General features: G+C 48.7%; 1 protein-coding gene across 2 annotated transcripts; it reads right to left on the bottom strand.

Moving 5' to 3' along the window:
- Positions 1 to 1,055: 1,055 nt before the first annotated feature.
- LOC143296308 (N-alpha-acetyltransferase 80-like) lies at positions 1,056 to 14,629 on the bottom strand. Of its 2 annotated transcripts, none has more exons than XM_076608161.1 (5): positions 14,485 to 14,629; positions 13,767 to 13,903; positions 12,385 to 12,460; positions 8,157 to 8,283; positions 1,056 to 2,097 (listed from the first exon to the last, which is right to left on the bottom strand). In XM_076608161.1, exons 1-5 carry the CDS (start codon positions 14,580 to 14,582, stop codon positions 1,786 to 1,788), a joined length of 750 nt encoding a protein of 249 aa, XP_076464276.1. In that variant the 5' UTR covers positions 14,583 to 14,629; the 3' UTR covers positions 1,056 to 1,785. The 2 variants fall into 2 exon arrangements, with proteins under 2 accessions (XP_076464276.1, XP_076464277.1); XM_076608162.1 differs by having other exon boundaries at positions 13,767 to 13,917.
- Between the last annotated feature and the right edge of the window lie 1,306 nt (positions 14,630 to 15,935).

A 15,935-nucleotide genomic window follows, 5' to 3' on the forward strand; every position in this document is an offset into this window, starting at 1 on the left:
GGTGTGGCTGTGTAGGGGGACATTGACAGAACACCAGGTGTGGCTGTGTAGGGGGGACATTGACACAACACCAGATGTGGTTGTGTAGGGGGGACATTGACACAACACCAGGTGTGGATGTGTAGGGGGGATATTGACAGAACACCAGGTGTGGCTGTGTAGGGGGGACATTGACAGAACACCAGGTGTGGCTGTGTAGGGGGACATTGACACAACACCAGGTGTGGCTGTGTAGGGGGGACATTGACACAACACCAGGTGTGGCTGTGTAGGGGGACATTGACAGAACACCAGGTGTGGCTGTGTAGGGGGGACATTGACAGAACACCAGGTGTGGTTGTGTAGGGGGACACACTGACACAACACCAGGTGTGGATGTGTAGGGGGACACACTGACACAACACCAGGTGTGGTTGTGTAGGGGGGACATTGACACAACACCAGATGTGGTTGTGTAGGGGGACATTGACAGAACACCAGGTGTGGCTGTGTAGGGGGGACATTGACACAACACCAGGTGTGGCTGTGTAGGGGGACATTGACAGAACACCAGGTGTGGCTGTGTAGGGGGGACATTGACAGAACACCAGGTGTGGCTGTGTAGGGGGGACATTGACACAACACCAGATGTGGTTGTGTAGGGGGACATTGACACAACACCAGGTGTGGCTGTGTAGGGGGGACATTGACACAACACCAGGTGTGGCTGTGTAGGGGGGACATTGACAGAACACCAGGTGTGGTTGTGTAGGGGGACACACTGACACAACACCAGGTGTGGATGTGTAGGGGGACACACTGACACAACACCAGGTGTGGTTGTGTAGGGGGGACATTGACACAACACCAGATGTGGTTGTGTAGGGGGACATTGACACGAACACCAGGTGTGGCTGTGTAGGGGGACATTGACAGAACACCAGGTGTGGCTGTGTAGGGGGGACATTGACACAACACCAGGTGTGGCTGTGTAGGGGGGACATTGACACAACACCAGGTGTGGTTGTGTAGGGGGGACATTGACACAACACCAGGTGTGGTTGTGTAGGGGGACATTGACAGAACACCAGGTGTGGCTGTGTAGGGGGGACATTGACAGAACACCAGGTGTGGCTGTGTAGGGGGGACATTGACACAACACCAGATGTGGTTGTGTAGGGGACACACTGACACAACACCAGGTGTGGTTGTGTAGGGGGGACATTGACACAACACCAGATGTGGTTGTGTAGGGGGGACATTGACACAACACCAGATGTGGTTGTGTAGGGGGGACATTGACACAACACCAGATGTGGTTGTGTAGGGGGGACATTGACACAATACCAGGTGTGGCTGTGTAGGGGGACACACTGACACAAGGCCAGATGTGGCTGTGTAGAAGGTGCACGGGATGAGTGCAGTGGGAATAATGCCACTGAGGTGAAATGGGGAATCTTTGAGTGAGTATCACTGGAGATGTGTAAGGTTACATTCAAATGAAGCCCAGCTGGTTGCTGTTGGTGTGATACTGCAACATACTTCAGTCAGACACAGCCAAATGCTGTCAGCTGGAAACAAAACGACGCTCTCCAGATGGAAGAAATGAATATTACAGAAGATGTTTACACCTTTGTGTGTGTGTCTGTGTGTGTGTGTAGATGTAAAAGTGTGTTTGAGTCAGTAGAGATACAAACATGTATTAGTAGAGATATAAAAGTGTGTATGTGTCAGTGGAGATGTAAATGTGTGTCAGTCAAGATGTAAACAAATCTGTGTGTCAGTGGAGATGAAAAAGTGCATGTGTCAGAGATGTTTACACATCCAGGTGACAGCACTGGGGTCCATGCGCAACACATGTCTACTGACACCATCTTTCCCCGCCTGACTCCCTTGACTTGATCCTGCAGTTGATGGTGGTGGTGGTGGTGGTGGTGGTGGAGGAGGCAGAGAGGGTGAGGGGGAACAGGTGGCACCATGATCTCCATGAGGAGGCAGAGAGGGTGAGGGGGAACAGGTGGCGCCATGATCTCCATGACACAGGCGGTCAACTGGTGCAGGTAGGCAGTCGTCACGTGTGGGTCTTGTGCTGGACCCTCCTCCCACTAACTTCTGCAGCTGCACACAGACACAGTTCTAAATGTTTTCACCTGACTGCACACACAGACATGGGTATGTTTACACCTGTCTGTACAGACACAGTTCTAAATGTTTTCACCTGACTGCACACACAGACATGGGTATGTTTACACCTGTCTGTACAGACACAATTGTAAATGTTTTCACCTGACTGCACACAGACACAGGCATAAACTTTGCGGAATCGGCAACTGTTGCAAAGTTCATTACTTTTGTCATATCTCCATTTACAGAAAACTGTTGCCCATTTCTGGTATGCTCATGAGGCTTGTTGAATATCCTGTGATACCGTTCGAAATCAGAATGCCTCCGTTGGCTTGATGCTCCAAAATGCAAACAAGACAAAAAAGGCTGATTCTGAATCTGGTGACGTTGATCAGGCAGCTTCAAAAGGGGACGGATCTCCGAAAAAGAAGAGCTGCACTTACCAATGTTCATGGGAGTAAGAATTCAAATGGCTGCAGTATGACGAAGACACGCATGTAATCAAGTGCAGAACTTGTACGAAATTAGCAATCAGGTCATCATGCAACTCACGGAAAAAGAATGCGTTTGTGACAGGATCGACAAGCTTTCAAAAATGGTTCTTGTACAGCTTTTCGTTTTCAGTCGTTCAGTCCTCTCACTCTTTCTCTCTCTCTCACTGTGTGCATGTATGTCTGTCTGTGTATGTGTGGGGGTTGAGGAATGGGGGGGGGGGGGGGGGTAGCAGGGTTTGAGTGGTTTGTGTGTCTGTCTGTGTGTCTGTGTGTACATATATATCTCTCTCTCACTGTGTGCATGTCTGTCTATCTGTGTATGTGTGTGTGGGGGAGGGGGGGGGGGTGAGGGATGGGGGGGGGGGGGGGGGGGGGGCAGGGTTTGACTGGTTTGTGTGTCTGTGTGTACATATATATCTCTCTCTCATGTGTGTGCATCTCTCTCTCTCTCTTGTGTGTGCATAGGTATCTCTCTTTCTCTCTCTGTGTGTATGTGTATCTCTCTCTGAGGGAGTGTTTGTGAGTGTGTGCGAGTGTGTCTGTCTCTTTCAATCATTCACTGTGTGTTTGTGTGTGCATGTGAACTGATTGTATGGCAGTGTGTAGTGTGTTTGGATGAAAGAATGGTTTCTTGACCTGCAACTGACTGGACTCGCTAGAACCACATGAGGACTCTAAAATACCTGAGTGGGAGACCTAACTCGTCTTAAGGCAGCAGAAAAGGACCCAGCTACGTTTGGCCCTGCTTCAGTAGCATTTCAAACATCAGCCCATCAGCCCAATACCTGGGTGTATATCTCGATCAAACCTTGACCATGAACGACCAAATTTCATTTTTGTGTTGCTCATGTAATTTTCATCTCCAAAGGCTAACCTCAGTCAGACCCTACATAACCGAGAAAAATATGGCTCAGTTGGTTTCCTCTTTTGTCCTGTTCAGACTGGATTACTGCAATTCCACTCTTGCAGGTTTACCATCTTCCTCCATCAACAGATTAAAGAAAATTCAGAACAATGCTGCATGACTGGTTCTCGCCAAAAAGAAATCTGATCATGTTACACCTCAGCTGAATCGGTTACACTGGCTCCCAACTGAATCCTGCATTCACTAAAGTTAGCAACACTCGCCTTCAAACATTTTGACAAGTCTCTTCCACTGTATCTCTCCTCTGTACTGGAAACATATGAACCACACAGAACATTAAGATCCAGTTCTGAAAAGCTGCTTAAAGTTCCAAGGACTAATCTGAAATGCGCTGGAAACAGGTCTTTCAGAGCTCAGGTTCCCCAAGCATGGAATTCTCTACCTTCATCTCTTAGAAATTCCTCTGATCTACATTCCTTTATGTCAGATCTGAAAACTTACCTTTTTCGTAAGCATTTTTGTTCTGGGCAGAACGGTTAAACCAAAGTATGTTTGTTAGCAAGTACCTTTGTACTAGTATTTTTGTAGTCTTGTTTTAATGCATTGTGTATTTTATGGAGTTTGGTCTTAGATGTGATGTCACTTTTCCTATCTGGTTATTTTTAATGGGTGTGTGTGTGTGTGCGTGCGTGCATGTGTTTGTGAGGGTACAGTGCTCTGGTACACGTGTGTAAGTGTGTAAGCATGTCAGTATGTCCGAACAGAATTCTATGTTAGAAAATAAGAAATATTTTAATGCTTATGCAATTCTGTTTTTAGTGCAGTTGATATTTAATGTCAGCGTGTGTGTGTCTGTGTGTGAGTGTGTGTGTATGTCTGTAAGGGAGGAACATCTGTGTGTTTGTGTGTGTGTGTGTGTGTGTGTGTGTGTGTGTGTGTGTGTGTGAGTGTGTTCTATGAAATGCATTTTGTTTTAATCTAAGCCTTATTTACTTCATAGCTTTTATAATCTGATTCATCTCTGAAGTGTGCTTTTTGATTCATGTGAACACACTGGATGTTTTTCATTGTCAGATAGCAGTTGATATGTTTTAAAGGCATGTTTATAGTCAACTGGATGATGTAAGGCTCTTTGAGCAGCATTGGTGCTGGATATCGCGCCATAGAAAAACTATGTATTATGATTATGATTATTATTATTATTATTACTATTATTATTACATGGGTATGTTTACACCTGTCTGCACACAGAGACAAAGGTGTCTTTAGACTTATCTGTACACAAATAGGTGTCTAACATCTGTGTGAACACATGGGTATGTTTACACCCGTCTTCACATACCTACAGGTATGGTCTCACATTTGTACACCTGCAATTACACACACACTTCAGTGTACTTGTGTTTATTCATGCATTTCTCTGTACACCTGTCTGTACACAAACTTGTGTCCATACCTGTCAGCACACTCGGCCACAATTATGTTGCCGCATTTATGTACCTATCCACCTCACACACTTCTTTGTGTACATCTGCCTGCACACACAGCCACAGGTATGTTGCCACATTTGTACACGGTGTAGGGAGAGTGGAGGTGAGGTGTAGGGAGAGTGGAGGTGAGGAGGTGAGGTGTAGGGAGGTGAGGTGTAGGGAGAGTGGAGGTGAGGTGTAGGGAGAGTGGAGGTGAGGTGTAGGGAGAGTGGAGGTGAGGTGTAGAGGTGAGGTGTAGGGAGAGTGGAGGTGAGGTGTAGGGAGAGTGGAGGTGAGGTGTAGAGGTGAGGTGTAGGGAGAGTGGAGGTGAGGTGTAGGGAGAGTGGAGGTGAGGTGTAGAGGTGAGGTGTAGGGAGAGTGGAGGTGAGGTGTAGGGAGAGTGGAGGTGAGGTGTAGAGGTGAGGTGTAGGGAGAGTGGAGGTGAGGTGTAGGGAGAGTGAAGGTGCATGGAGAGGATAGTGTAGGGAGCAGGGAGGTGTAGAGAGAGTGGAGGTGTAAGGAGAGGGGTAGGGAGATTGGAGGTGTAAGGAGAGAGGTAGGGAGATTGGAGGTGTAAAGAGAGGGGGAGGGAGAGTGGAGGTGTAAGGAGAGGGGTAGGGAGATTGGAGGTGTAAGGAGAGGGGTAGGGAGATTGGAGGTGTAAGGAGAGGGGGAGGGAGAGTGGAGGGGTAGGGAGATTGGAGGTGTAAGGAGAGGGGTAGGGAGATTGGAGGTGTAAGGAGAGGGGTAGGGAGATTGGAGGTGTAAGGAGAGGGGGAGGGAGATTGGAGGTGTAAGGAGAGGGGTAGGGAGATTGGAGGTGTAAGGAGAGGGGTAGGGAGATTGGAGGTGTAAGGAGAGGGGGAGGGAGAGTGGAGGGGTAGGGAGATTGGAGGTGTAAGGAGAGGGGTAGGGAGATTGGAGGTGTAAGGAGAGGGGTAGGGAGATTGGAGGTGTAAGGAGAGGGGGAGGGAGAGTGGAGGGGTAGGGAGATTGGAGGTGTAAGGAGAGGGGGAGGGAGAGTGGAGGAGTAGGGAGATTGGAGGTGTAAGGAGAGGGGGAGGGGGAGTGGAGGTGTAAGGAGAGGGGTAGGGAGATTGGAGGTGTAAGGAGAGGGGGAGGGAGATTGGAGGTGTAAGGAGAGGGGGAGGGGGAGTGGAGGTGCAGGGAGAGGGTAGGGTAGGGAGAAGGGAGGTGTAGAGAGAGTGGAGGTGTATGGAGAGGGTAGGTGTAGGGAGTGTGGAGGTGTATGGAGAGTGGAGGTGTATGGAGAGGGTAGGTGTAGGGAGTGTGGAGGTGTAGGGAGAGGGTAGGTGTATGGAGAGTGGAGGTGTAGGGAGTGTGGAGGTGTATGGAGAGTGGAGGTGTATGGAGAGGGTAGGTGTAGGGAGAGGGTAGGTGTATGGAGAGTGGAGGTGTAGGGAGAGGGTAGGTGTAGGGAGAGTGGAGGTGTAGGGAGAGGGTAGGTGTATGGAGAGTGGAGGTGTAGGGAGAGGGTAGGTGTAGGGAGAGTGGAGGTGTATGGAGAGGGTAGGTGTAGGGAGTGTGGAGGTGTAGGGAGAGTGGAGGTGTATGGAGAGTGGAGGTGTATGGAGAGGGTAGGTGTAGGGAGAGTGGAGGTGTATGGAGAGGGTAGGTGTAGGGAGAGTGGAGGTGTATGGAGAGGGTAGGTGTAGGGAGAGTGGAGGTGTATGGAGAGGGTAGGTGTAAGGAGAGTGGAGGTGTATGGAGAGTGGAGGTGTAGGGAGAGTGGAGGTGTATGGAGAGGGTAGGTGTAAGGAGTGTGGAGGTGTATGGAGAGTGGAGGTGTAGGGAGAGTGGAGGTGTAGGGAGAGTGGAGGTGTATGGAGAGAGTAGGTGTATGGAGAGTGGAGGTGTATGGAGAGGGTAGGTGTATGGAGAGTGGAGGTGTATGGAGAGGGTAGGTGTAGGGAGAGTGTAGGTGTATGGAGAGTGGAGGTGTAGGGAGAGTGGAGGTGTAGGGAGAGTGGAGGTGTAGGGAGTGTGGAGGTGTAGGGAGAGTGAAGGTGTATGGAGAGGGTAGGTGTAGGGAGAGTGGAGGTGTATGGAGAGTGGAGGTGTATGGAGAGGGTAGGTGTAGGGAGAGTGGAGGTGTATGGAGAGGGTGTGTAGGGAGAGTGGAGGTGTATGGAGAGGGTAGGTGTATGGAGAGTGGAGGTGTATGGAGAGGGTAGGTGTATGGAGAGTGGAGGTGTATGGAGAGGGTAGGTGTAGGGAGAGTGGAGGTGTATGGAGAGGGTAGGTGTATGGAGAGTGGAGGTGTAGGGAGAGGGTAGGTGTAGGGAGTGTGGAGGTGTAAGGAGAGTGGAGGTGTAGGGAGAGGGTAGGTGTAGGGAGAGGGTAGGTGTAGGGAGAGGGTAGGTGTATGGAGAGGGTAGGTGTATGGAGAGGGTAGGTGTAGGGAGAGGGTAGGTGTATGGAGAGTGGAGGTGTATGGAGAGGGTAGGTGTAGGGAGAGGGTAGGTGTAGCGAGAGGGTAGGTGTAGGGAGTGTGGAGGTGTAGGGAGAGAGGAGGTGTAGGGAGAGGGTAGGTGTAGGGAGTGTGGAGGTGTATGGAGAGGGTAGGTGTAGGGAGAGTGGAGGTGTATGGAGAGGGTAGGTGTAGGGAGAGGGTAGGTGTATGGAGAGGGTAGGTGTAGGGAGAGTGGAGGTGTATGGAGAGGGTAGGTGTAGGGAGAGTGGAGGTGTATGGAGAGGGTAGGTGTAGGGAGAGTGGAGGTGTATGGAGAGGGTAGGTGTAGCGAGAGGGTAGGTGTATGGAGAGGGTAGGTGTAGGGAGAGGGTAGGTGTATGGAGAGGGTAGGTGTAGGGAGAGTGGAGGTGTAGGGAGAGGGTAGGTGTAGGGAGAGGGTAGGTGTAGGGAGAGTGGAGGTGTATGGAGAGGGTAGGTGTAGGGAGAGTGGAGGTGTATGGAGAGGGTAGGTGTAGGGAGAGTGGAGGTGTATGGAGAGGGTAGGTGTAGGGAGAGGGTAGGTGTATGGAGAGGGTAGGTGTAGGGAGAGTGGAGGTGTATGGAGAGGGTAGGTGTAGGGAGAGTGGAGGTGTAGGGAGAGGAGTAGAGAGTTGTATGGAGAGGGTAGGTGTAGGGAGAGTGGAGGTGTATGGAGAGGGTAGGTGTAGGGAGAGTGGAGGTGTATGGAGAGGGTAGGTGTAGGCAGAGTGGAGGTGCAGGGAGAGTGGAGAGGTTGATCAAAGGTGACTCACAAACTCTTCTGACACCCGGCTGGCATTGGCTCCCAGACTGGTGACAGCCTGACAGGGGAGGTAACCAAGGTGTGTGTAGAAATCAGCCTTGTCCAGCGTGTTGAGGTAGACAGTCTTCATCTGTTTCCTGCCCACACACCCCATCACACTGCACTACCTGCTGGTTCCTGTCCATACTGCACTACACTGCTGTTTCCTGCCCACACACCCCATCACACTGCACTACCTGCTGGTTCCTGTCCATACTGCACTACACTGCTGTTTCCTGCCCACACACCCATCACACTGCACTACACTGCTGTTTCCTGTCCATACTGCACTACACTGCTGTTTCCTGCCCACACACCCCATCACACTGCACTACCTGCTGGTTCCTGTCCATACTGCACTACACTGCTGTTTCCTGCCCACACACCCATCACACTGCACTACACTGCTGTTTCCTGTCCATACTGCACTACACTGCTGTTTCCTGCCCACACACCCATCACACTGCACTACACTGCTGTTTCCTGTCCATACTGCACTACACTGCTGTTTCCTGCCCACACACCCCATCACACTGCACTACACTGCTGGTTCCTGTCCATACTGCACTACACTGCTGTTTCCTACCCACACACACCCCATCATACCGCACTACACTGCTGTTTCCTGTCCATACTGCACTACACTGCTGTTTCCTGCCCACACACCCCATCACACTGCACTACACTGCTGTTCCCTGCCCATACTGCACTACACTGCTGTTTCCTGCCCACACACCCATCACACTGCACTACACTGCTGTTTCCTGCCCACACACCCCATCACACTGCACTACACTGCTGTTTCCTGCCCACACACCCCATCACACTGCACTACACTGCTGTTCCCTGCCCATACTGCACTACACTGCTGTTTCCTACCCAGACACCCCATCATACTGCACTACACTGCTGTTTCCTGCCCACACACCCCATCACACTGCACTACACTGCTGTTTCCTGCCCACACACCCCATCACACTGCACTACACTGCTGTTCCCTGCCCATACTGCACTACACTGCTGTTTCCTGCCCACACACCCATCACACTGCACTACACTGCTGTTTCCTGCCCACACACCCCATCACACTGCACTACACTGCTGTTTCCTGTCCACACACCCCATCACACTGCACTACACTGCTGTTTCCTGTCCACACACCCCATCACACTGCACTACACTGCTGTTCCCTGCCCATACTGCACTACACTGCTGTTTCCTGCCCACACACCCCATCAGACTGCACTACACTGCTGTTCCCTGCCCATACTGCACTACACTGCTGTTTCCTGCCCACACACCCCATCACACTGCACTACACTGCTGTTCCCTGCCCATACTGCACTACACTGCTGTTTCCTGCCCACACACCCCATCAGACTGCACTACACTGCTGTTCCCTGCCCATACTGCACTACACTGCTGTTTCCTGCCCACACACCCCATCAGACTGCACTACACTGCTGTTTCCTACCCAGACACCCCATCATACTGCACTACACTGCTGTTTCCTGTCCATACTGCACTACACTGCTGTTTCCTGTCCATACTGCACTACACTGCTGTTTCCTGTCCATACTGCACTACACTCCTGTTTCCTGCCCACACACCCCATCACACTGCACTACACTGCTGTTTCCTGCCCACACACCCCATCATACTGCACTACACTGCTGTTTCCTACCCAGACACCCCATCATACTGCACTACACTGCTGTTTCCTGTCCATACTGCACTACACTGCTGTTTCCTGTCCATACTGCACTACACTGCTGTTTCCTGTCCATACTGCACTACACTCCTGTTTCCTGCCCACACACCCCATCAGACTGCACTACACTGCTGTTCCCTGCCCATACTGCACTACACTGCTGTTTCCTGCCCACACACCCCATCACACTGCACTACACTGCTGTTTCCTGTCCATACTGCACTACACTGCTGTTTCCTGTCCATACTGCACTACACTGCTGTTTCCTGCCCACACACCCCATCACACTGCACTACACTGCTGTTCCCTGCCCATACTGAACTACACTGCTGTTTCCTGCCCACACACCCCATCATACTGCACTACACTGCTGTTTCCTACCCAGACACCCCATCATACTGCACTACACTGCTGTTTCCTGTCCACACACACCCCATCATACTGAACTACACTGCTGTTTCCTGCCCACACACCCCATCATACTGCACTACACTGCTGTTTCCTACCCAGACACCCCATCATACTGCACTACACTGCTGTTTCCTGCCCACACACCCCATCATACTGCACTACACTGCTGTTTCCTGTCCACACACCCCATCATACTGCACTACACTGCTGTTTCCTCCCCCCCCCACACCCCATCATACTGCACTACACTGCTGTTTCCTACCCAGACACCCCATCATACTGCACTACACTGCTGTTTCCTGCCAACACACCCCATCATACTGCACTACACTGCTGTTTCCTGTCCATACTGCACTACACTGCTGTTTCCTCCCCCCCACACACCCCATCATACTGCACTACACTGCTGTTTCCTGCCCACACACACCCCATCATACTGCACTACACTGCTGTTTCCTCCCCCCCACACACCCCATCATACTGCACTACACTGCTGTTTCCTCCCCCCCACACACCCCATCATACTGCACTACACTGCTGTTTCCTGCCCACACACACCCCATCATACTGCACTACACTGCTGTTTCCTGCCCACACACACCCTATCATACTGCACTACACTGCTGTTTCCTGCCCACACACACCCCATCATACTGCACTACACTGCTGTTTCCTGCACACACACACCCTATCATACTGCACTACACTGCTGTTTCCTGCCCACACACCCCATCATACTGCACTACACTGCTGTTTCCTGCCCACACACACCCTATCATACTGCACTACACTGCTGTTTCCTGCACACACACACCCTATCATACTGCACTACACTGCTGTTTCCTACCCACACACCCCATCATACTGTTTCTACACTCCCTCCCAACAGAAAATGCACACCACTGTACTTTGACAACAGAGAATACAGCGCAACATACAGCACAGAACAGTGCACTTTGACGATAGACAACATATATAGAGCACTGTACTTTGACAACAGAGAATACAGCGCAACACACAGCACAGAACAGTGCACTTTGACGATAGACAACATATATAGAGCACTGTACTTTGACAACAGAGAATACAGCGCAACATACAGCGCAGAACAGTGCACTTTGACGATAGACAACATATATAGAGCACTGTACTTTGACAACAGAGAATACAGCACAACATACAGCACAGAACAGTGCACTTTGACGATAGACAACATATATAGAGCACTGTACTTTGACAACAGAGAATACAGCGCAACATACAGCGCAGAACAGTGCACTTTGACGATAGACAACAAATATAGAGCACTGTACTTTGACAACAGACAACACAAAGCACTGTACTCTGACAACAGATAACACAGAGCACTCTACTTTGACAACAGACAACATAGAGGGCTGTACTTTGACGACAGACATGACAGACAAAATATACTTCAATAATAGACAACACAGTGCAGTGTAATTTTACAACAGACAACACAGAGCACTGTGCTTGGTAAACAGCCAACACAAACAAAATGTTCTTTGACAACAGATAACATGGAGCACTGTTCTTTGACAACAGACAATACAGAGCACTGTTCTTTGACAACAGACAATACAGAGCACTGTTCTTTGACAACAGACAACACAGAGCACTGTTCTTTGACAACAGACAACACAGAGCACTGTTCTTTGACAACAGACAATACAGAGCACTGTTCTTTGACAACAGACAATACAGAGCACTGTTCTTTGACAACAGACAATACAGAGCACTGTTCTTTGACAACAGACAATACAGAGCACTGTTCTTTGACAACAGACAATACAGAGCACTGTACTTTCACAAAATACAGTACAAAGCAATGTACTGTTACAACAGATAACACAAGACTGTACTTTGTCAACAGACAACATGGAGCACTGTACTTTGACAACAGACGACACAGCACCTCATGGAATGAACAGGCATAGTCATGCAGGCGTCCTCCGATGTGCTCCCCTTGCCCCCACCCTTCCCCCTTTACACACACACACACACACACACACACACACACACAGAGTGACAGTCACGCTGAATGCAGCTGACGTACTGTCGAGCAAAGTCCTCTGTGGCTTCCATCAGTCTGCGGCCCAGCCCCGTGCCTCTCAGGTCCTGACGGATGATCACTGACATCACACACAATGCATGGAAATCACACCACAATCACATAAAAACAGTGAAAATCATGTCACACAATCACAAAAAACCCATGTCACACAATCACATGAAAACCATGTCACACAATCACATGAAAACTGAAAAACATGTCACACAATCATATGAAAATCATGAAAATGACATAACACAATCACATGAAAACAGTGAAAACCACGTCACACAATCACATGAAAACCATGAAAATCATGTCACACAATCACATGAAAATCATGTCACAATCATATGAAAACAGTGAAAACCACGTCACACAATCACAAGAAAACACATTAAAAAAACTGCGTCACAATCACATGAGAACAAGATCACGCCACAAAATCACATAAAAGCAGTCAAAATGACATCACACAATGACATGAAAACATCCAAAGCAAGTCACATTATATGAAAACAGTGGAAACTGCACCAGTCACTTCCAAACGCAAGATCACATCACTGTGATCACACAATAACAAGAAATGTCAAAATTGCATCACAGTGGCAATTACATGAAAACAGTCAGAATCACGTCACAATCACAAGAGAATAGTGAAAATCATCACACACTCACACGAAAAGTCAAAATTGTGTCACACAATCATATGAAAACAGTCAAAATTGCAGTACAAATGACATGAAAACAGTCAAAATTGTAATACACAATGATGTAACACTATAGAATATCATCACACAATTGCATAACATGAAAACAGTCAAATTAGCATCACACAATCACATGAAAACAGTCAAAACCACATAACACGATTCCATGAAAACAGTAAAAAAAATCAGTGTGTGTAGTGTGATTTTGTGCACTGTGTGTGGTGGAATGTGTCTTTTGGAGTAGTGTGTGTAGTGCAATGTGGTGTGAATGCAGTGTGTGCGTGAAGTGATGCAGTAATGAGTATGTATGATGTGACGCAGTGTGTGTAAAGGAATGCAATCTGGTGCTGTGTTGTGTGATGCGGAGTGGTGTCCTGCAATGTGGAGATACCTGACTCCAGCTGACAGATGTGGTGTGATGTGATATGATGTGGTGATGTGTGATGCATTGTGATATGATGCTATGCGGTGTGATGTGGTGAAATACATAACTCCAGAAGACAGGCATAGTGTGCTGCGGTGCTATGTGATGTGATGTGGTGCTGTGTGATGTGTTGTGATATGATGCAATGTGGTGTGGTGTCGTGTGGCGCTGTGATAGTATGATGTGCAATGTGATGTGATATGGTGCTATGTGTGTGATGCTATGCTATGTGGTGTGATGTGGAGAGTTACCTGACTCAAACAGACAGGCGAGGTCTTTCCCCTGGACGGCCACAATCTGACTGAAGCCCACCACCTCCTGACTGTTCCCCCGCCTCATCACCAGACATACTGGTAAACTGTCGCACGACTTGTTCAGGCTGTGCTCCCTGTCGTTATCATCCTCATCACCACCATAGTCATCACCATAGTCATCATCACAACCATCATCATCATCACCATAATCATCAACATATTATGATGAAGTGAAAAACAGTCTGCATATAAAAATCCATGTCATCGTTGACTGATCTTTTGCACTGAAGGGTTCAAGCAGTAGCAATTTTGCACATCTTGTGATCTGCCAGATTGAAAAACATCCATCAGACGTACTCAGGACCTTCAGATTGACAGTCCGATGCTTTAATCCATCTACTGTCGTATCTCTAGAGATTTGCTTCTTCCTAACAAACTGAATAATTTTCAGACAGGTCTCTCTCTCCGACTTTCGCCCTTTAGTTTTTGTGTAAGCGTGAGTGTTTGCATCTTTATACTTACACGGACATTGTCTCTCTCGTGTGTATAGACATCCACTGTGATCAAGTAGGCACGTTGCAGATTCAGTAACCATTGTTAGTGCTCAGAGATTTTGGAACTAGGACTTTTCAACCCCGAAAATATATTTAACAAGGGTGGTCAGAGCCATGACCGATGGTCAGGAAGGGGAGAAAAACCAGCATCCGGTGCTCACCTTGCAGCCGTACTCCGCGGCCATTGACAGTTGAGTATGTTGACACAGTCGGGGAAGTGCTGCTTGTTGTGGTGGAGAGGTACCAGCTCGTAGTCCATAGTTGGTTTTCGGCCTGATCAGCCGCGTCTGCCAGCAACCATCTTTCCAGGGGGTGCTACTTTCGTTATACACTCACCTTTAAGTATGACTTATTTCCCTTCCAGGCTACCGGTGTAATGTGCAAAGTGTTCCAACGTCAGATGTATCGCGGACGTTTTTGAGGGATACCAAAGTAGCTTCAGTGTACCTCTTGCGTTCGACACTTTCTTTATGACACAGCCCAATATATTTGACATTGTCCACTATTTGCACGTGTTCTGGTATATATCAGTCATAACTGGATAAACTCTTTTCTCCGTGTTTAGTTTAAGAAAACTATCCGGCTTCGAAACAGAGTTAGCTAAATTGGAAAAACAAAAAGGAACCCCCCCCCCACCACCACCCCCAAAAAACCGTGGAACTGAAATATCATCTTTCGGCAGATCTGGACGTAGTAAAGCCATGTGGTCAGTAGGCCTATATTTTACCAGACTGAGGAGGAGATATGAAAATCTGATATCCGAATTAGAAAGAGAACTCATTTGAAAACCGGTGTCGGAAAGGAGTAAAACATACTTAACTGACCTTGATGAATTCAAATATTCACTGTAATCGTCTAGACATTGGGCTGTCCAGAAAGACTGACATTCAGACCGACAGGTTGTGACCGGTCGCACTCAGTGGAGCTGCCACCACCATAGAATTATGCCAGTCAGGCGGTATACGTCTCATTCTGTCCACCACCATAGAATTATGCCGGTCAGCGGGTATACGTCTCATTCTGTCCACCACCATAGAATTATGCCGGTCAGCGGGTATACGTCTCATTCTGTCCACCACCATAGAATTATTCTATGCCGGTCAGCGGGTATACGTCTCATTCTGTCCACCACCATAGAATTATGCCGGTCAGCGGGTATACGTCTCATTCTGTCCACCACCATAGAATTATGCCGGTCAGCGGGTATACGTCTCATTCTGTCCACCACCATAGAATTATGCCAGTCAGCGGGTATACGTCTCATTCTGTCCACCACCATAGAATTATGCCGGTCAGCGGGTATACGTCTCATTCTGTCCACCACCATAGAATTATGCCGGTCAGCGGGTATACGTCTCATTCAACACAGTCAGTCTATGATTAAAAGATGATGTTGACATTAAAATCAGTGGACATATTCACACACAGTACCCTTGTATTTCTTCCCACTTTGTCGGAACTGATGGTCCACAATTATTTCTGCGATTCGCTTTCTCTTGGATATAGGTTCAGTGAAATCCGTGGTAAAACAGGCCGGGGTTGGTATGTCGAGTGGGAACTGCGTGCCGTCTTTCCAAGTCAGTAAAAATACTCGGTGACCTCATGCAATGGC

Source organism: Babylonia areolata, chromosome 21, assembly GCF_041734735.1.
Source record: "Babylonia areolata isolate BAREFJ2019XMU chromosome 21, ASM4173473v1, whole genome shotgun sequence".
In the NCBI taxonomy this organism is placed as follows: domain Eukaryota; kingdom Metazoa; phylum Mollusca; class Gastropoda; order Neogastropoda; family Buccinidae; genus Babylonia; species Babylonia areolata.

Coding starts and splice junctions, on each gene's coding strand:
- LOC143296308 (XM_076608161.1), bottom strand. CDS start 14,582: ATGGACTACGAGCTGGTACCTCTCCACCACAACAAGCAGCACTTCCCC. Junction 12,461..13,766: donor CGCCTGTCTGTTTGAGTCAG/GTAACTCTCCAC, acceptor GTGTGATGTCAG/TGATCATCCGTCAGGACCTG. Junction 2,098..8,156: donor GCCGGGTGTCAGAAGAGTTT/GTGAGTCACCTT, acceptor GTCTGTGTGCAG/CTGCAGAAGTTAGTGGGAGG.